Genomic DNA, 22,659 nt, shown 5'->3' on the forward strand with positions numbered 1-22,659 from the left:
CTCGGGTGGTCTCGGAGTAGTTTGGGTGTGCTCGGATATTGTTTGTGTAGCAGCAGCTGTGTGATGTGCTGCTTACTTGTTTGTTAGGAAATACCCACATGTATTCAGGCTGGCTAGCAGCAAATCATGCAGAAACGAAATCTCGGAGCACTTCCAAGCATGCTCGGGAAAACCCGAGTAACGAGTATACTCGCTTATCACTAGACCCTACAGTGCCGTAAAGGTACTGAAGTGTGGTTTACATGTGGATGTGCACCAATGAATACTGAGATTTCAAAAACCAAGTTAAAAAATGTTGGTCATACAGGGACACAGGTGTTTTTTTGTTTTTTTTTGGGGTAGTCCTAGGGACATAAAATGCCACAGCATGCTCCAACATGTGCTGCCTCAGACTGTGTATTTCCCTAGAGGCATTAATTTTGTGGTGGTCCATAAAGCTGTCAGAGATCACAGTACAGGCCCATTAAATGAAACCTGACAGCAGATTAATTCTGTCTAAACTACAGGCCACGTGAAACTAAAACCGTGAAGGTGACCAGGGCGGAGAGAATTCCCTGTGACCTGCTTCTTGGACAAGGCTGGGGACCTTGTTCTTGCCCTTTTTTTTTAAAAAAAAAAAAGTGTCCTTTGATATTCTGCATTGTCAGTGTAAGGGTATGTTTCCACATTCCGCATATTCAGCGCTTTGGACGCTGTGACTTTGACTTTGTATTGCGGAGACCGAACGTCTCCACAAGATAAATAGACATGCTGAGGTCTGGAAAGGCACGCCTCATGTCCGGTTACACAGGGACGCTGGAGGCGTCCCTGCACGCATAGTGGAGATGGGATTTCATAAAATCCCATCCACTATGCTGTAACATCTGGCTTCTGTGGCTGTATGCAGTGTCCAATCCGCAGCGTTTACTGACCGTGGAAACATACCCTGAAACCTACACTGCTGACATACCATAGCTGGTGTCTGATACACGAAGCCTTGGTTTGGGCAGTATGAATCGCCTGTTGGGTCGCCTTTTAAGCTGCAGTCTAGATGCCTCCACAACTTGAAATCTTAAGGTACGTTCCCATGGCGCAATAAAATAATGAATTTTCTGTTTGGATTTTCCATTCAAACTCTGCAAGCTTCTTACGGTATTGGCTTTGTAAATCTGCAACTGCATCACATCTAATGTGGTGTACTTAATGATTTGTGCTAAATGTCCAACTGGGGGTCTGTATGTGGGGGAGACTGGGCAAAAACTGAGAACAAGGATGAGTTCTCATCGCCACACAATAAGAGAAAAAAGAATAGTTCTACCTGTGACAAAACATTTTTGTATCCCTGATCACAGCACCATGGACATGAGGTCACTTGTATTGAAAGGTGACTTGAAATCTCTGAGAGACAGAAGGATTTGGGAGCATAAACTTATGATCCTCACCCATCCCGTGTAGATTGTGAGCCCTTGCGGGCAGTGTCCGCTCGCACTAAGATTACTGTATTGTTTATGTATACCCCTCCTCACATGTAAAGTGCCATGGAATAAATGGCATAATAATAATGATGATTACAACCTTTGACCTCGCTCAGTGCAGGAATGAATGCGTAACGTGGATTTATGTCTTTCTACATCAACTAAGGAATGTTCTCCTCTGACCTTGTGGGGCATCACACAACACAAAACCAGACCCCAATCAGAGGACAATTAAAACTTTTACACTCCTTATCTATGAACTGTTCCAATATTTACGGCCATAACTGTCTATCCCTCTCCCTTAAGGCCCTGTCACACACAGCGATCTCGCTAGCGAGATCGCTGATTTTGTGACGCCACAGCAATCTGTGTGACGCCAGCGAGATCTCTGTGTGTGACGGGGATCAGCGACCAGCTCCCCTGCCGGGTATTGCTGATCGTGCTCGGTCGTCCTGGGCCATTTTTTGATCACTGGTCTCCCGCTGGCCAGCATGCATCGCTGCGTGTGGCAGCGAGAGACCAGCGATCAGCGACGCTGGTTTCTAATGTAAACATCGGGTATCTAAGAGCCGCGTGGCTCTTGGATATCCGCTGTTTACCTTGGAAACCGGTGTACACGCTGGTCCTGATCGCTGGAGGGGCTGTCTAACGATGTCCCAGCGATCCCATCCATGTCGGATCGTTGGTGGAATCACTGGGACATCGTTATGTGCAGGGCTGTGGAGGTGGAGTCGGTATAAAATGGACCGACTCCGAATCCTAAAATATATAATAAATTGGGTACAGTAGTTCAATGCAGAATGTGCTGAATATTTTTCATAGGAATTTGGGAAAGTTATGAAATGCCCTATAAATGGCTGTTCTATTCCTGATCTAAGGCTACATTCACACACAGCATTTTTGCTGCTTTTTTTTGTGGATACGTTTTTCAGCTGCAAAAGCCGATCAGATTTTTAAAAAACCGCATCACTTGAAAGGTTTTTGAGCTCATAGGTAATGTTTTCAATATCAAAAGCAGATTAGAAATCTGCTCTATCTATCCATTTATCCATATCTGTCTCCATATCTGTACCAAAAAGAATGAAAGCTGGGTAGCACACAGACTAAAGGTACTGTCACACTTAGCGATGCACCAGCGATCCCGACCAGCGATATGACGGAGTCAGGATCGCTGGTACATCGCTAAGTGGTCGCTAGTGAGCTGCCACACAGGCAGATCTCACCAGCGACATCGCTGGGGACGGGGGAGTCGCTACTTACCTGTCACACCAGGCGATTCTGCGTCCTCCCGCCCGGCTCCACGCTCGTCTCTCCACAGGAAGCGCCGCAGGAAGCTGACGACGAGAAACGGTCCTGGACGTTCTCGCGCGATCAGTGATAACCAGCGGGGGAGCGGGTTGTAGGTAAGTATTACACACAGCGATATCGCTAGCAATATCGCTGTAACGTCACAAGTTATAGCGATATTGCTAGCGATGTCGCTTAGTGTGACAGTACCTTAACACTTCCTGCCAGGCAAAGGAGGAGGAAAGAGCGTCTCAAACATCATTAACAAGATATTTTGTAAGTGACAAAGTTACTGTAACAATGACAGCAGATATGTCTAAAAGACAGCTCATCCAGCTTGTTGTGAAGGACGGTGTACCATTAACATTATTTGCACGACCAGCTTTTGCAGCTCTTAATGGAGAAATGGCCCCCAAACTTGGTGTTTCTCTGGAAAGAGAAAGTATTAGAAAATTAGTGATTGAAGAAGCCCTTAAACAAAAGGAAGATCTTAAAAAGACTCTCAAAAGACGCTTCATGTTTCTTAAAATGGATGCCTGCATGTGACGGGAGTATTCTCCAGAGCAAGGAGGGACAGCAGGCCTGGGAATAATCCAACAGATTTATTGACCAAAAAACAGGAACAACACGAAGGTAATTTGCAGAGTCCCAAAATAAGTCCACAGGAAACTGATTCGGGGGCACCTCCCGACAATCCTTGTGCCAGATCACAAAACCATAGTCCTTTAAGAGTCCCAGAAATCCACCACGATCACACAGAGGCTGAAGCTTCCTCAGACAGCCTCGTCCTTCTCTTTTAGCATCCAACTCACATCTGATCTTAAAGCAAGAATGTATTGTCAGGGCTCCTGGGATCAGTCCATCTGAATGGGGGTAGGGGTCACACCTACTATTCAATGGTTTGGTCCATCAGAAGATTCTAGAAATGTAAGGGCTCCACTTAACCTACAATACACATCCTGTAGACTATCTTCTGCTTAGGAAAACAATAGCCAAAGTTCCACTAGCTGTTGACACAAGCCTAAATTAGATTATGGTCCAGGTACATCACAAGACATTGCAAAGTATTGGGGGAAGGAGACATGGTTAATTTACAGCAAATACAACCAGAGGAAAGTTACATGACATATTATACAAAATACAGGACAGGGCAAAACTACAAATCATGACAATCCCTTCCCCTCCCAATTTGTGTACGTACTAGGGACCTCTACAGGTCACTGGTTAAGTACACACAGGCATGGCTGACAGGACTCAGGGCTCCTCTTGCCTGGACAGTCCATCTGCATTTTGGTGTTGGCTGCCTCTTCTATACTGTATGGTAAAGTTATAGGGCTGCAGTGCCAGGCTCCATCGTAGTAAGCGTCCATTGTCCCCAGAGACTCTGTTCAGCCAGGTGAGGGGATTGTGGTCAGTAACCACAGTGAATTCTCGTCCATACAGATACGGCCTTAGTTTCCTAAGGGCCCACACTACAGCCAGACATTCTTTTTCAACAGTTGCATAGGCCACTTCTCGGTCCAGCAGTTTCCGGCTGAGGTAGGCAATGGGGTGCTCGTCCCCAGCTGCATTCACCTGGCTGAGGACAGCTCCCAGTCCATAAGCAGAGGCGTCCGTCTGCACAATGAATCTCCTCTTGTAGTCTGGAGCAGCCAGAACAGGGTCACAGACCAGAGCGTCCTTCAGCTGGTTAAAAGCCTCATCACAGGCTGGAGTCCAGATCACCAGCCGGGGCATTGTTTTCTTGGTCAGGTCGGTAAGAGGCTTGGCCACAGTGCTGAAATGAGAAACAAATTTTCGGTAATAACTGGCAGTGCCCAAAAAAGCCATAACTTGTCTCTTAGTTTGGGGTACAGGCCAGTCTCTAATAGCCTGGATTTTGGAAGGTTCGGGACGGAGCTTCCCTCCTCCTACTCTATGCCCTAGGTACTGGACTTCACCCATCCCCAATTGGCATTTATCTGGTCGAATGGTTAGGCCTGCTGCAAGAAGCAGGTCAAGAATAACGGCTACTTGGTTCAGATGTTCCTCCCACGTCTGGCTGAAGATGGCGATATCATCCAAGTAGGCACAAGCAAAGTCACCACATCCCCGGAGGATCTGGTCCACCATTCTCTGGAAGGTGGCTGGGGCATTCTTCATTCCAAAGGGCATATTTAGGAATTCATACAGACCAAAGGGGGTTATAAAAGCGGACCGTTCTCTCCCCTCCTCCGTCAGAGGGATTTGCCAGTATCCCTTACTGAGATCAAAGATAGTGACATATCGGGATCCAGCCAGTCGGTCTAGAAGTTCGTCAATACGAGGTATTGGGTAAGGATCACTGACGGTATGGTCGTTTAGTCGTCGATAGTCCACACAAAATCGAGTACTCCCATCCTTCTTGGGTACTAACACCACAGGAGAGGCCCAAGGGCTATGGGAGGCCTGGATTACCCCAAGCTGTAGCATCTCCTCCAGTTCGTGCTGCATGGTGTTTCGAACTGATTCAGGTACCCGGTAAGGAGCCTGTTGTATGGGACGGATGCCCTGAGTGTCCACATGATGTTGGGTGACGGTGGTTCGACCTGGTTGGGATGAGAAAGCAGCACGTCTCTGTTGAAGCACTCCCAGCATCTGTTTTTTCTGTAAGGAATCCAGGTGATCTCCCAGAGGAACCTGTTCCACAGTGGATGGGGCTCTCGCTGCTTCCACGAGATCAGGTAGGGAGTCCTCATCCTCTTGACCGTCCTCTGAAGCTAGCCGTCAGCTTGCTATCATTGGAAGGGTCCGGTCATGGTACTCCTTAATCATATTCACATGGACAGTCTTTTGTCTTAGCCCCTGATCATCTAAAGCAAGAAGGTAATTGGTGTCATTCAGTTTTCTGAGAACCCGGAAGGGACCCTCCCATGTTGTCTGCAGTTTATTCTGCCGATGGGGAACAATCATTAAGACCTGTTGTCCTTCTACAAACTCCCGGTAGCGTGCTTTACGGTCATACCATGTCTTCTGTCTGGTTTGAGCCATCCGCACATGACTCTGGGCAAAACTAGCAAGTTGGGCCAGGGTTTCTCGCAGCTTTAGGACATAAGGGACAACAGGGGCCCCTGTATCTTCAACTTGCCCCTCCCAGTATTCCTTGAGCAGGGTTAAGGGTCCTCGGACCTTTCTTCCATAGAGTAGTTCAAAGGGGGAGAACCCAGTGGACTCCTGGGGAACTTCCCGATAGGCAAACAAGAGATGGGGTAGGTACTTCTCCCAGTTTGAATCTCTGTCAGTGAAGGCCCTCAGCATATTCTTCAGAGTGCCATTAAATCGTTCACAAAGTCCATTTGTTTGGGGATGATACGGGGTCGTGCGGATCGCTCGTACTCCACAGGTGCGCCACAGACACTGGACCAGCTCTGACATGAACTGGGAGCCTTGGTCCGACAAGATCTCACTGGGAAATCCTACTCTGGTGAAAATGGTAACCAGGGCCTCGGCCACCTTGGCTGCAGAAATACTTGACAAGGCCACCGCTTCTGGATATCGGGTGGCATAGTCCACAACAGTGAGAATGTACTGCTTTCCAGATTTACTTGGTTTAGCCAGAGGTCCAATGATATCAACAGCTACTCTTTGAAAGGGTTCTTCTATTATAGGGAGCGGTTGCAGGGGTGCCTTTGGGTGATCTCCGGGTCGCCCTCTACGCTGACATATGTCGCAATTTCGGCAGAAATGCGCCACTGCTTGGGAAATCCCAGGCCAATAGAAAGATTGAGTCAATCGCCTCTCGGTGCGGGTTTTGCCTTGATGGCCAGCAGTAGGAATATCATGAGCAAGGTGTAATAGGGGAATTCTGTATTTCTGAGGAACAATCAGCTGTTTGCTATAAGTCCAGGGCTTATCTAGGGAGTCGGCATTGGTAACCCGATAAAGAAGTCCATTTTCTCTGATAATTCTTTCTCCATTCTCCCCTAGCTGCCCTATTTCAGCTCGAGCTCTAAAACTAGCTAGGGTGGGGTCAGTCTCCACTTGTCTAAACTGAACTTTATCCCAGGTAACATTCATATTATCCCCACAAGAAGAATCACTCACCGGCTGTGACGGCGGTTCTGGTGGCCTCATTTCCATGGATGGGTTGTACACGTCCACATTTGCTGCTCTCTTGGCTTGACTTCGGGTTACCGCACCGACAAAGTGGCAATGAAGATTCCCCACATCATTTCCTAGAAGAACGTCTGCAGGGAGGCCGCTCATCACCGACCATGCATTGTTTGGCCCCAAAGCCATAATCCAGGGTCACACTCGCTCTTGGAATATATCTCTGGGTACCTCCAGCCAATTCAATGGCAATTCCTGGTCCCTTTTGAATTGCTTCTGGTTGAATTACTCGGGGATCGGCTATGGTGAGAAAAGCCCCAGTGTCACGGAAGCCAACAACTTTTTGACCATCCAGCACGACCTCCTGTAGATGTTTGTGCTGAAGATCAGAAGAACAGGTGGCTGGGGCTCGCACCCCATAGACTCCTGGTAGGGAAGCCAGGATATCAGAGTCACTTGGCAAGTCATCAGGCACTGAATCCATCTCTTCTCCAGGTGAGGGGGTCTGTAGATAATGAACAGGCAAAGGCGGTCTGTAGGTGTTCTGCCTCCGTACACCTGGACATTGGAATTGCATATGCCCGGGCTGCCCACATCCATAGCATCTGGATTCTTCCTCCACGTCGTAGTCCCAAAGGTGGAGCAGGAGTAATGCGAGGCACAGTCACACGAAGGTCACCATGAGTTGATGGTGAATATTGGAGGCAGAAGGACCAGGGGCCGCCAGCGTTGGGGGGCTGGTAGTGTTTTTCTCCCTGAGTAGTAATTTTTTCCACTGAGGCTTGATGGTGAGAGCCTCATCAGCTAGAGCTGCAGCTTCCTCCACTGTCGCTGGTCTCCTTTCACGCACCCATTCCCGTATCTCAGCGGGGCACTTAAAATAAAACTGCTCTTTTAGGATGACCTGGAACGTTTCCCAGGTTATGGCCTCCTCTGCCTCCAGCCAGCGATGACATATATGTTTGAGTTTGTGAGCATACATCTTGAAGGACACTTCCTCATCACAGGCTAAAGTACGGAACTGAGTCCTGTAAGTGTCTGGGGTCACAGCATAATGTTCTAGAATAGTCTGTTTAATCTCCGCATACTCACAGTTCAACCGAGGGTCCATAGCTCTATAGGCTGCGGCAGCTCCACCCTCTAAGAACCCCACAAGATGTCGGACGCGCTCCCTTTCCGGGACTTCCATTAATCGACACTGATGCTCAAAGTCCAGGAAGAAGCCCTCAATGTCACCGGAAGCCTCATTAAACGGCTTGAAGTCTTTGCGGGACACTCTGGGGAGTTCCCTCATGGGGGATGCTGTGGGTACAGTCTGTCTGGAGCTTCTCGCTGCCTCCAAAGTGATCTCCCTCTCCAGCATTGCCCTCTCCTCCATCCTGCGCTGCCTCTCCTTGGCTGTGCGCATGACCTCCCTCTTATCTTCTATGGTAGCCTCTTCTCCCAGCAAGGCCATCTCCTCCTCGTACCACACAACCCACTGACTTTTTTGGGTATTTACCTCCGACTGCCGCCTTTCCTCTCTTTGCTGTGAGGATCCTTCCTCAGCATCATCTTGCAGGTGAACTGCTTCCAAAGCCTCAATCAGCTGCTCCTTGGAGAGTCCCTTGTAGCTGACTCCCAGTTCACGGGCCTTTGTTTGTAGGTTCACCGCAGTCCAGTTCTTGTACTCTGCGGTGCTGGTTCCAGATGTTGATGGGCCGTCGTCCTCCATTCCTTCTGCTCTGATCCCAGCGCTGCCAACCAGTTTGTGACGGGAGTATTCTCCAGAGCAAGGAGGGACAGCAGGCCTGGGAATAATCCAACAGATTTATTGACCAAAAAACAGGAACAACACGAAGGTAATTTGCAGAGTCCCAAAATAAGTCCACAGGAAACTGATTCGGGGGCACCTCCCGACAATCCTTGTGCCAGATCACAAAACCATAGTCCTTTAAGAGTCCCAGAAATCCACCACGATCACACAGAGGCCGAAGCTTCCTCAGACAGCCTCGTCCTTCTCTTTTAGCATCCAACTCACATCTGATCTTAAAGCAAGAATGTATTGTCAGGGCTCCTGGGATCAGTCCATCTGAAGGGGGGTAGGGGTCACACCTACTATTCAATGGTTTGGTCCATCAGAAGATTCTAGAAATGTAAGGGCTCCACTTAACCTACAATACACATCCTGTAGACTATCTTCTGCTTAGGAAAACAATAGCCAAAGTTCCACTAGCTGTTGACACAAGCCTAAATTAGATTATGGTCCAGGTACATCACAAGACATTGCAAAGTATTGGGGGAAGGAGACATGGTTAATTTACAGCAAATACAACCAGAGGAAAGTTACATGACATATTATACAAAATACAGGACAGGGCAAAACTACAAATCATGACACTGCACACGTCACAGAGTGAACTATTTTGCCATCAATGTTCGATATGTTTGTGACAACAAAAATTGTTACCAACACGCTGGCAGTAAAAGATACTAAATCTCATCACAGCAGCCAGTTTCTCCAGGCCTTAGTGGAAAAAGTTCTGCAAGATTACGAACTCAAAAAAGAACAGGTTCTTGCTATTGTAACGGAGAATGCTTCAAACATAAGTACAATTACACTGATGAATAAGAGTAATGAACAACAGCTAGAGGAACATTTAGGATTCAGTGTGTTTGAGATGGAAGGCCACAGTGCTGTTCATGTAACTGAGGAACAAACAGATATTACTACAGAACAGCAAAATTATACTGTAGAAATAGATGATCTTGTTGAAGTCGCTTCAAAACACTTTCCTATTCATCACATGCGCTGTGTTGTGCACACGCTGCAGCTGGCAATAAGAGATAGTCTGCAAGAGGGACATGCTGGAAATCTGATTAGAAAAGTGAGGAAATTGGTTATTGCCGCCAAAACCCCTAAAATTGATTCCATCTTGAAGAGACGTGCTGGGAAAGGGGCAATTGTTGATCAACTAAAACTGTTTCTTATAGATATGGCGAACCCTCAGGTAACCCTAAATGAAGGTCAATGGACACAGGTGGCTGAATTGAAGGAATTGCTTGAAGGAATTGCTTAATCACCCATTTACTGTGACTAAAAAATTACAAGCTGAGGATTTAACTCCTGGCATTTTCATGAGGGAGCGGAAGAACTTGCTGTTTAATCGCAGATGGCATTTCTGCTTCAATGAAATGGAGAGAGACACAGCTATTGGAAAATAAACTTTTTCTGGCAGCTGTTTATGTGGACCCAAGTCATCGTATACTGCTTGATGATAACCGGCTTACTAAAGGAAAAGAAGCTCTGACTGAGGTAGCAGTTAGGAAGAGTGGCCTACATGAGGACTGCCAGGCGTAAGAGGACTAGGGTCCTGACAGTGTTACTGCTGCCATATCTTCATCCTCATCAGATGAGGAGTTTGACTTTGACAAGTATTTGTATGACATGGAGCAGGCAAAGCGTTGCCGCAAGGAAAAAGATTTCACTCTGTCTCCTATAGCAAGCAGATTGACCATATTTCAGCAAAATGTTTCACTTGTTCTCAAAGAGAGAGAAAAATTCAACCGTTCATCAAACTGATTGTGCATGAGGCAATTCCTTTATACCCGGAAATTGTTAGAGATGTTGCCCATGTGGTTACGGCTTTGCCTCCAACCCAAGTTACTGTAGAGAGGTTGTTCTCTGGCCTTCAAATTATTAGGTCAGATTTGAGGTCATCTATGAAGGAGGATCTGATGGAGGCAATTCTATTTCTTAGAACAAATTCATAGACTGCACAAATGTTATTTAGTATGTTTTTGTTGAAAACTGTTTTTTGCCACTTATAGTTTATTACATAGTGTTATATATGTGTAATCGCTATTACATGTTTACAATTTATTAGTTTTTTGTGTTCTAAAGTTGTATTCCAATAAATATTATGTTCTATCTAAATATCTTGATTATTGTATCATAAAAATGATTTAATGTCTGATGTTCACATTGTACTAGATTAAATTTTTCACTTAAATATAAGCAATATATGTGGGAGTCGGAGTCGCAGGTTTGGCTTACCGACTCCACAGCCCTGGTTATGTGTAACGGGGCCTATAATGATCTGCTTCATGTCACTTGTCTTATCTATTGCATTATTTCTGTGCCCTGTTGTGTATAAATGTGATTCTTCGGATTGTGTCTATTCCTAATGAAGAGACCCGAGTATTCTCAAAAACTTGCAACTTATCTTTTCAGTTAGCCATTAAAAGATATCAACCACTGAGGACTCTCAATTCTGAATATTTTTCTAGTCCATTCTTGAAACTAATGTGTAGGAAGCTGAAGAAATGGACCAGTGCAACAATAGGAGTTCTTTTTATGAAGGACTAAATTGTGACCGCTAGATGTCTAGGTCAGAACATCTCCAAATCAGCAGATTTTGGTGATGTGTTCCCGTATGTAGTGATTAGTAACTCATATATGGTCCAAGAGAGGACAAGCGACATGGTCTTCAGTGCCTTAGGCTGATTTCACACGTGGCGTTTTTTTCACGTTTCCACGGCGGTTTTAACCGCGCGATTTTGCTGTGAAAACGCGAAAAATAAGCATCCCTTGCATTCCGCAATGCTGTGCTAATGCTGCGGTTTTTACCGCGGCGGAATCGCTTCGTGGTAAACGCAGCATGCTCATTAATTTGCGGAATCGCGGCGATCCCGCACCCATAGGAATGCATTGTTCCGCTTACTTCCCGCATGTGGCTGTGCACACCATGCGGAAAGTAAGCAGAACAATTGCGGATGGTACCCACGGCCCGGAGTAGAGGAGACTGTCCTCCGGGCTTTGGGTACCATATCCCTGTAAAAAATAGAATTTAAAATAAAAAATATTGTTATTCTTACCTTCCAGTGTCCCGCGCAGCCTTCCCGCCTCTCTCCACGCTCCCGTTCCCAGTAAGCCTTTGCGAAAATGCCCGCGATGGCGTCCGTTCTCGCGGGATCGCGAAGTCTCTCGGTCATTCGCGCGACATCATCGCGAATTACCGTGAGACATCGCGATCCCGTGAGAACGGACGTCATCGCGGGCATTTTCGCAAAGGATTACTGGGAACGGATGCGTGGGACGCCGGAAGGTAAGAATAACACTATTTTTTATTTTTTTTTACATTCTATCTTTTACTGCTGATGCCGCATAGGCAGCCTCAGTAGTAAAAAGTTGGTCACACTCGTCAAACACTGTGTTTGACGAGTGTGACCAACCTGTCAATCAATTCTGCAAGCGATGCTACAGATCACTTGGAAAACGCTAGCATTTTGCAAGCTAAATACGCTTGCAAAATGCTAGTTTTTCCGCGGGAAAATTGCGGGAATTTAAAATGCGATTTTCCCGCGGAATGGAATTCCGGAATTCTCGGGTAATTTCCGCGAGAGTTCCGGTACGTGTGCACTTAGCCTTAAAGGGGGTTATCCCATGAACAAAGCACATTTTAATTAATCTTGTGATAATTTCCACAATTGTATGTGTTTAAAATAGAAAATGTCTCTGTGCTGAGATAATCTTCCAGTTGTGTCCCTGCTGTGTACTGTGTAATGGCTGTGTCTGACCATGCAGAGCTGCTCCAGCTCATGGTCCGATCATACAGTTCCAGGCGAGGTGAGGAAGCAAAACAGAGAATACAGATCAGATGGCTTGGGATCACAGCTGATTCTTTTTGGGAGTTAAAATGTTTTTAAACAGACTGGGAATGACACGTTTTACCCCACAGAACAATTTGTGATCTGTGCTGTCCTGTCTGTATATTCCCTGCCCAGGAGCTGTGGTACACAGCAGGGGCACATCTGTAAGATTATCTTGGCACAGGAACATTTTATTTAAATACATCCAAATGTAGAAGTGATTATTCCAAGATCTCTTGATTAATATGTACTTTGTTCTTGTGATAACCCCTTTAAGCCTCCCCTCTGAGCAGCGGCTGGCTGGGCTGCCTGTCGGTTTGTTCGGCTGCCTCGGGGCATGTACACACTGTCAGATGATACTGCACCTTCACTGGTTTTGCTATAGACAGTTTCTTTAGGAGAACACAGGCGGTGTTTTTCCTCAAGCGTCTTTCTAGACACATTTTGCATCAGTTTTCCATTGTCTTTACCCCCCCCCCCCCAACCTTTTTTTTTTTTCCTTCATATGATTGTTTTGTCTTCTAAGCAGAAGCCCCCTGATGATAGGCCTGGTCTTTGAGCCACGTTACGGCTTTCAAGGCATGAGGCGATTTTAAAAGAATTTGCAGAACACGGGACACATGCACGGCACGTCGTTTGACACTGCTGTCCATATGTTCTTTATTTTTCGTGTATTTTTTCTAGCACCTGTTCAGGTGGGATCCGCCTGTAAGACGTTGTGTGCACATTGCCATTTTCCGATTGGGTTCTTGGCTTTTGTTCCTGCAGCCCTGCGACCTTCTAACCAGAAGACTGCCGCTTCTGACAGTGACGACACGTTGGTCTGGCCGCTTTCAGCTTTTTCTATTGTAGCACTTCCTCCTCAGACGTGTCCCACCACAATAGGCACAGATATGTACCGTTAGTATTTCCAGTAACTTGTCACCAGAGGGGTTTTCCCTCTGTGTAATGTGTAACTCGTACCATATGGTCAGGAAGAGCACCACGGGTCTAATCCTTGTGTAAAGAAGGCTGCACATTGCTGTGCCAGCGTTCTCTCCAGATTAGGTCACATTCACAGGAGTGTAAGTGCTGTCTGTGTGCACAACGTATTGTACAGTACATGGAGGATTTTCCAAAAAGACCTCTGGTTCACATGGAAATAATCATGCGCTGGTCTGGTCTACGGTTCCCATACACACAGGACGCTCCTTCACCTGTCCTCTACGTTGCACGCAGTTAAAATTTGCATAAGAAATGCTGGGGGAAAAAATGCACCAAAAACACAACGTATGAACATATACCCAGACAGATAAAAAAAAAATACTAGTGTGTCAATAAAGCCTAAAGTAAAACTCTGGAAGGACCCTGCCTGTTTGCTAAAGGAACGTTAAAAAAAAAAAAAATATTTGGCTATGCTTTTTTCAAAGAAGCCTAAACCTGTAGAGTTCTGTTTCTATTTGGGCTTCTCCACATATTTTTTTTTTTTTTTTTTTCCTTGTACACCCAAAAAAAAAAAAAAAAGTCATCAGTTTTTCTCAGATGAGAAAAAAACAAAAAATCTGATGGTGTCTGAAGCTTCTCCTATCAAATCTGTGAAAAATGGACCATGCATGGGTGGCATTTAAATTCTGTTCATTTATTTAATTTCCCCACCACACACACTTTTCCATGGATTTGCAATGGTGAGATTGATTTTGACACTTTAATCAATATTCGATAAGTCATAGAATGGTAGAGTTGGATGGGACCTCCTGGGTCATCTGGTCCAACCCCCTGCTCAATGCAGGATTCACTAAATCATCCCAGACAGATGTCTGTCCAGCCTCTGTTTGAAGACGTCCATTGAAGGAGAACTCGCTACCTCTCAAGGCAGCCTGTTCCACTTATTGATCAAGTCTGCATATTTTTGTGTTGACCACTAGAAAATTTCTGGCATGTGAATTACCCCATAGACTATGAAAGGTATGAGCGCTATCTGCGAAGATCACGGATAGATGTCACATGAAGAAAAACTGACTTGTGAATGAGTCCGTACCTAGATTTTGTTCTTTTTTACTAAAAAGGTCCTCATTATATAATTGCCGATTTCTATTTTGGTATCCTCACAGCTGTATTGGAGGCAGGAAGGCTTCTAGTAACATCCGTTTGGCAATGCTGTTAAAAGCCGTAGACAAAGTAAAGTCAACGGGGCCTTACTGTAAAATATCTTGTTGCAATCTAAAACTGCACGTGTGATTACAATGATGGGAATAGGTATTTCTAGTGTGTGTGTGTGTGTGTATATATATCGCTCTAGCAGAACAGTGCAGGTCCATGTTTGACGCTTTTTGATGCCTTTGGATGATTGAACAAGCTCTCGTTCCCAAATACATGACTGTGTAAACTTGCCGCTTATCACCCAACGAACAAGCAAAATGCTCATTAATCAGGTGTTGGGATCGTTCATGCTAACAAAAATGTAATTGTCCTCAGTAGGACATCGCCCAGAGTAAAGAGGAAATGTTCTGCCAATAACATACTATATGGAGACACAACGATCATATTGTCAACAAAGAAACCCAGAAGGACTTGTTTAATAAAAAAAAAAAAAAAAAAGGTCGTCACTTGTTAAAGGTGCACTTGATGGGACAAAATTGGCACATCTCAATGCTCCATTACTTTAGGGAATTAATTGCATTGGGGATACTCTGATATGTTGGTGTCAGAAAACTTAATGCAGATACTGAACATTAATCGGCAGCACGGTGGCTCAGTGGATAGCACTGCAGTCTTGCAGCGCTGGAGTCCTGGGTTTGAATCCCACCAAGGACGACATCTGCAAGGAGTTTGTATGTTCTCCCCGTGTTAGCGTGGGTTTCCTCCCACATTCCATAGAGATACACATAGGGAATGTAGATAGTGAGCCCCATCGGGGACAGTGATGATAATGTGTGCAAACTGTAAAGCGCTGCGGAATATGTTAGCACTATATAAAAATAAAGATTATTATTAGTCTACTTGGGATCTGTGGAGGGGCCGATCCCCTCACACATGCACATTAGACTATACTTGTCCCGGCCCCTCACGTATGCACATTAGACTGTACTTGTCCCGGCCCCTCACGTATGCACATTAGACTATACTTGTCCCGGCCCCTCACGTATGCACATTAGACTATACTTGTCCTGTCCCCTCACGTATGCACATTAGACTATACTTGTCCCGTCCCCTGACGCGTACGCATTAGACTATACTTGTCCCGTCCCCTGACGCGTACGCATTAGACTATATACTTGTCCCGTCCCCTGACGCGTGCGCATTAGACTATACGTGTCCCGTCCCCTGACGCGTGCGCATTAGACTATACGTGTCCCGTCCCCTGACGCGTGCGCATTAGACTATACGTGTCCCGTCCCCTGACGCGTGCGCATTAGACTATACGTGTCCCGTCCCCTGACGCGTGCGCATTAGACTATACGTGTCCCGTCCCCTGACGCGTGCGCATTAGACTATACTTGTCCCGTCCCCTGACGCGTGCGCATTAGACTGTACTTGTCCCGTCCCCTGACGCGTGCGCATTAGACTATACTATACTTGTCCCAGGGTCTGACCTGTTTGGGGACCTCCTGACTCTTCCCCACCCCCTTTCCCATAGCCGGTGTCGGGGATCCAGCTGTTGGAATTTCAGGGGTCTGTCCTTTTCTCCAGTGCTGAGAAAGACATTGTCTCAGGGAATCTGACAACGAATTTTGCAGAGAACAAAGGAAATGTCACCCGAGCGTCCTCTGTTAGGAGGAATTTGGGTGAGTTGGTGGTCAGCTAAATGATATAATGTGCACGGGTCCCTTAGGTCAACCTAATGACTGGTAATGGGAGCCAGACCAAATGATCGCTGGATCTTAAGATTCAAAGGGTTTTGCCACTTTCAGGAACCCCTAAATGCCATAACATAAAGCAGATACCACCCACCCCCGTCCATGGCCGGCCCTCTACTGCCCCGCTAGTCTTGGTGTCTTGGCTACAGCAGTGACGTCAGAGCGATAGCTCCCAGCACCGCTGAGATAAGCAGCATGAGCTGCTGAGCTCAGTGATTGGCTGCAGCGGTAGTGGGAGCTATTGATGTGATGTCACCGCTGCAGTCAAAACGCTGAGACTCGAGCACTGGACCCAGGCAAGGGGGAGCATCTACTGTTTATATTTTCTTGAAGTGAAAAACCTCATTTTCTGTCACTTTGACTTGCCAGTGATTTGTATAATTGCTATCATGTCGGTGTAGAAAGTATTGTGACATAATGTATATTTTATATATTTTTCCACATTAGGTCTCTGTCAGCTGCATCAACCATGTCTGATAATGGAGAGCTCGAAGATAAGCCTCCAGCCCCCCCAGTGCGGATGAGCAGCGCCGTCTTCAGCTCTGGGACGAAAGACCCTCTGTCCAGCAACCACAGCCTGAAACCTCTGCCGCTGATCCCCGAAGAGAGGAAATCCTCCAGAAACAAAATCATTTCCATCTTCTCTTACAATGAGAAAGGTGAGCGGACGTGTGCACATAAGGGGCTCGTCGTAGTATAAATCCCTTTAAGACCGTGAAGGGGTCTGACCCTGCCTCCTGTATGGTGATCTGGCAGTGAGCAGCTGTCACTCCTGTATGGGGTCTATACTGTATTGCATGGTGGATATGGGGTGTCATGGATTACATGAGCTGGAGCTCCTCATACAGATCTGGCTGTCTATGGGGTCGGTTTCCTCCGCTTTATGACTGGAATAATAAAGCATATGGACATTTCTTGTGTTGACTGGACATCCTGTTTTAGATATACAATGCCAATGTAGGGTTTTATTTATTTTGCTATTTGATATCAGAGATGGTCTCTTTCATGATGAATATTTGTAAATGCCAAAAAGAAACAAAAAAAAAAAAAACTTACATTAGTCTGATACTTCTGATACTTGCGTTGCTGATGCTTTGCTACTCCCAATCTGATACTTTCTGGGTTCCCTGCTTTCATCAACTTCTTTTTTACCCTCAACACACAAGTAATGGCTGCTCAGCCAATCGCCGGCCTCTGCAATGTCTCTCGGGTCACATGTCCCTATAGGTGCAGGGGACCAAGCCTCTTCAATACAGGAGTGGCAGGCGATCAATCAGGCAAACATTGCTTCCTTCATTTATTTTATAAGGGTCTGAATAAGTTAAAATATAAATAAAGTGGATAACCCCTTTAACAGGGTATTGTTTTTACTTTTGGTAACCGGCGATCCTCTGCTCTAATGCTAATTCGGCTGTCAGTCAGTGCCGTGGTCTGTTACCGTTGTCTCTCTATACACAGAGCGGGGCTGCCGGAGGATTAAAGGTCATTTCCTCCCACCTCTGGGCTTTCAGTGCAGCAGCAGATGGTGCCAGAATCAAAACATTCTTAACCTGCATATTAACCCCATATTTGCAGGTTAATAGTGTTATTTTACACGACCAATTCCCTTTAAGTGTTAAACTTGTGTCCATATCTTATTAGGACGTACATGAGGCAACAGCAGAGGAGAGCGCCTCCTGTAAGTAGCCGCTCCTGGTGGTAATGGCCGCATATTCCCTGTAGCGGCCAGTGTTAAGAAATAAGCAGCTGACTTCCTTCATAATTCTCCTAAATTTGCCACAGTAGTTGTCATTCATAAGGGTTATTTATGATGCGACAACCTTCTTAAAGCTCCTAGGATGGGTAAATAATGTGACCTTTAACATGCCCAGCGCTGTGTTCTCCCGGGACCTGGTATGCTGCCAGTGGGGCGCAGCGGGGGCTTATTCTCCTCATTATAGTATTATGATCCCGATGGATAAATAAGATAAGTGTATTTGTTCCTAAGATTGGGGAATGTTGCGTGTGTGATCACCATAGGTTATTTGGATTTGTTTTTTTAATGATATTGTGAGACATTTACCTCTTTTTCTAATCACAGTGGGTAAGAAGAAGGAACGCCCCGAGATCTCCCCACCGTCCGACTTTGAACACACTATACATGTGGGCTTTGATGCAGTGACTGGAGAGTTTACTGTAAGTTATATGGGTGATGAGCTGACAGAAGTTCACTGAACATAGAATGAGCCTTTCCTTCTTACACAGGCACATCGATCATGTCTGCCAGGAGCAGGTGCCATAATGCCAGCAGGAAGTGCTAGCTTACCTTCAGTGTCCACTGTAGGCTTTACCTCCATGCACAATAACGTAAAAGGAAAGGCTTCGGAAAGGCTTCCCAAACACTGTGCAGTAAAGGAGATTTCCCATGCTGTAAATTGATGACCTATCATTAGGATATTCTATCACTTCATGACTGGTGGCAATCTCTCCTCTTGGCCCTCCATCAATTTGAGGGAAAAAAGGACCGCAGCTCTGTTTCCTCTGCTCATTGACGTTCCAAACCACTAGGCTGGGCGGGGACCTCCATTGGGCCACTGCAGTTTTTACATAATGCTACAGCCCTTTTACTGTCACGATCATTGGAGGTCCAAGAAATCAGCTTACCTGGGACGCCCCTCGACACTTTTTTTCGGCTTTTTTTTTTTTTTTTTTTGGATTAAATATCGCATGTAAAAAATACCATTGGGGGGCATTCACAAAGCTGCCTTCTACTTGAAATACTAACCCCAAATAATGTTAATGGTGTTGTCCAGCTCTGCCAGAGCCTCTCTGGCATGTGTCCTATACCTGCCACTTGTACATCTTGGCAGGTCGTAACGACATTGGTGAGGTGTGCATTTCCCCTTTAATCTGCATTCACGGAAATATCAAGAATTTTGTTTTTCTGTTGCATCAGTTGAACAGAAACATGGAATGTGAGCCGGTGATGGTTCCGTTGTAACGAAATTCGTGACAAGCTGCTACGTTCACTACACCACAAATTTTACTCCAGCACGGACAAGAGTAGGATTTGTGGTGAGGTGCACTCCACTCGTCTGACGCTCCCAATTCATAAAGAGGCGTACGTCTCCAAGTATCAGGAGAGTCTGACTCCGACATCTTTCTTCATCATGACCAGTTTGAGCAACGTGGGTTGCGATGAATTGTGCTCTTAAAACTATCATTCAAGGTGCACAGTATGATCTGATTTTATTTGGCAAATATTTTCTTAAAGGGAATCTGTCACCCTTTTTTTTTTCAACTATGAGCTGCCCGCACCAACATCGGGCTTATCTACAGCATTCTGTAATGCTGTAGATAAGCCCCCAATGTAACCTGAAAGATAAGAAAAAAGAGTTAGATTATACTCACCGGGGGGGGGACGGTCCGGTCTTGGTCCGATGGGTGCTGCGTCCGGCGCCTTCCTTCTAACGGTCACGTCCTCTTTGCTGCCTGTCGCGGCTCCTGCGCAGGCGCACTGCTCTGCCCTGTTGAGGGCAGAGCAGAGTCCTGCAGTGCGCAGGCGTCGGAAGAGGTCCGGCGCCTGTGCACTGCAGTATTCTGCTCTGCCCTCAACAGGGCAGAGCAGTGCGCCTGCACAGGAGCTCCGACAGGCAGCAAAGAAGATGTCACTGTTAGAAGATGGGAGGCGCCGGACCAGACGTTGGGGTGAGTATAATATAACTTTTGTTCTTATCTTTCAGGTTTCATCCAGGGCTTATCTACAGCATCACAGAATGCTGTAGATAAGCCCCCTGATGTTGGTCCCGGCAGCTCATACTCGAAAAAAAGGGTGACAGATTCCCTTTAATGTCCTCCTTTATTTCAATCCCTTTTTGACTAGTCAGTTTGTTTTTTTTTTCTCATCTTTGCCTCTCCTTCCAGAGGCCTTGACTGAAAAAATAATTGTAGCAATCAGAGGACTTTTTTTTTTTTTTTTCTGTGGTACTAGTTGCAATTTTCAATGGCACAATTTTACCATTTCATTTACTTGAAAAAAAATTTCCAAGTGCTATGTGCAAAGTAAAAAATATTTCTAGTATTTTGGGATTTGTTTTTACTACATTCATTGTGCTCTAGAAATTCTGTGGCAACCCGACTCTTCAAGTTAGTACAATTATGGTGATACCAGACCTGTATAGGGTTTTGTCTTTTTCTATTTTAAGTAGTGAAAAATATATAGAAACTTGTTTAAAAATTGTTTTTCCTTTTGTTGCTATTTTCCCAAACCCTTAACTTCTATTTTTTCATCAATGGCTTTTTTTATTGCATGTTATTTTTATACCATTTTGAGGTAGAGTTGATGATTTGACCACTTCTAATTGCATTTTTTGTGGTGGTGTATGAAGTGAAAAACCACAATTTCTGGCATTTCTGTTTACTGTCACTGCAGTTACAGGCAGATTCCATCTGTGTATTACAGCTGGCCTTTGCCTGGTATAGTCGTAAGTTGGGAAGGGGTTAAACAAAGCAGATTTCCAGTTCTCCATACCTTGGAAGGTTATGTAGCAATGTCATTATCCATGTGGCTTTGTGCAGGGAATGCCAGAGCAATGGGCACGGCTGCTGCAGACCTCAAACATCACCAAGCTTGAACAGAAAAAAAACCCGCAGGCTGTGCTGGATGTGCTGAAGTTCTACGACTCCAAGGACACAGCGAAACAGAAATACCTGAGCTTCTCTGCACCAGGTGAGTGATCTGCACCACAGATGTAAGATGTCACCCACACTACCAAACGGAATATGAGCAGCTGCCAAAACTGTTTTCTGTAGTATTCCCCACTCCTTTAACATATGACTGCGCATAACAGCATTTTCTTGTTGTTTGTTCAGATAAAGATGGCCTCCCTTCTGGCGTATCACCCGCAGTAAGTATCGGTACATTTTCATATTTTTGCTTACTAACAGATCCCATAATATATCCAGTGATTATAGGGTTAAAGGGGAATCCAGATTCTCTCCCTTTGCATCGGGAGTTGTGTAACTCCATGACAATCATGTCTGCGGATATCTACTGGCTTGCCTGACTATGGATACCTTTTGCATTTAATTTTTTTTTTTTTTAATTGTCCTTTCACTTCCTAAACGCAAAAAATAAATCAAGTTTCCATATACTAATTAAAACTTTCCTAGCAGTCAGAGTCTTTGCAACCTGTGTGCATATCTGGCTGTGAGGCTGCTTCTGACAAGCATCCCACTTTATAGCTGGCAGTACTGGCGTTCTCTGCTCTTTCTCCTCACTTCTCTGTGTTAGAGATACCAAAAGAGAGGGATGAGGTTGTTACATGGCCAGTTAGAGGCAATCGTATCAGTAACAAGTGATCAGTGCCATAGAATTTACAAATCATATGCTCCTTGTTCAGCCCTTGTATGTTGATCAATAGCTCCCAACACTATATGATGCCCCCTACAAGTATTGACAATTTGAAAAAAAAAAAAATTAACACTACTCGCCTAACCCTGTTCTCCTCCTGCTCCGGTCTGTACAGTGTACTGAAACACAGCTGGAGTGCTTCGTTGATGCCTGTGCTGCAGTCTCCAGACACACGATCTCCACAGTGGAATAGGGAGCTGACTGTCCCCATCATTGTATTCATTAGTGAAATTGAGATGCCTGAAATTGCATTGTCTTCAGCCTTGGTGTTTGTGCGCACAAGGGAGAAGAGATCTCTGGAGGGCTACAGAAGGAGTAAAGGGCCCATCACACTAAGCGATATCGCTAGTAATATCGCTATAACGTCACTGGTTTTGTGACGTAGCAGCGATATTACTAGCAATATCGCTATGTGTGATACTTGCCTCCGACCGCTCCCCCGCTGGTTATCGCTGATCGCGCGAGATCGTCCTGGGCCAATTCTCGTCGTCAGCTTCCTGCTGGGCTTCCTGCTGTAGTGACGCGAGCGGGAGGACGTCTTCATCGCCTCGTCTGACAGGTAAGTAGCGACCCCTGCTATGTCGCTGGTGAGATCTGCCTGTGTGACAGCTCACTAGCGACCACTTAGCGATGCACCAGCTATCATGACCGGTTCATATCGTGGTCGGGATCGCTGGTGCATCGCTAAATGTAACGGGACCCTAATCCATACAAGAAATAATGTGCTGATACAGGAAGGCAGCAGCACCGTGTACACACAGACCTCACACCCAGCATCTGTCACAGGGAGGGACACCTCTGCATGATAAAGGCCTGAAATTAGGAAATGTCTGCTACATATGTCTGGTTGGGAGAATTTAAAAAAAATAAATTAAATATTCACATTCCTTTTTATAATTTTTTTTTTTTTTTTTTTTGCTTGCAAAAAACCCCTCACAAATATTAGTAAAAATAATTCTATCAATGTCAAAGGTATCCATACAAAACGTGT

At 45.6% G+C, this 22,659-nt stretch overlaps 1 protein-coding gene across 2 annotated transcripts in view; it reads left to right on the forward strand.

The window, feature by feature from the left end:
* Positions 1–22,659, forward strand: part of PAK2 (p21 (RAC1) activated kinase 2) — a 120,230-nt gene that overhangs the window by 30,299 nt on the left and 67,272 nt on the right. For both annotated transcript variants that reach the window (XM_073576573.1, XM_073576571.1), the window contains exons 2-5: positions 16,724–16,935; positions 18,357–18,451; positions 20,834–20,984; positions 21,128–21,162. In XM_073576573.1, coding sequence (XP_073432674.1) covers positions 16,746–16,935; positions 18,357–18,451; positions 20,834–20,984; positions 21,128–21,162 — 471 coding nt within the window. In that variant the 5' untranslated portion in view covers positions 16,724–16,745. The remainder of the gene's footprint in view (positions 1–16,723; positions 16,936–18,356; positions 18,452–20,833; positions 20,985–21,127; positions 21,163–22,659) is intronic.

Source organism: Dendrobates tinctorius, unplaced genomic scaffold (assembly GCF_039654945.1).
Source record: "Dendrobates tinctorius isolate UK_male_01 unplaced genomic scaffold, ASM3965494v1 ptg000049l, whole genome shotgun sequence".
Classification (NCBI taxonomy): Eukaryota; Metazoa; Chordata; class Amphibia; order Anura; family Dendrobatidae; genus Dendrobates; species Dendrobates tinctorius.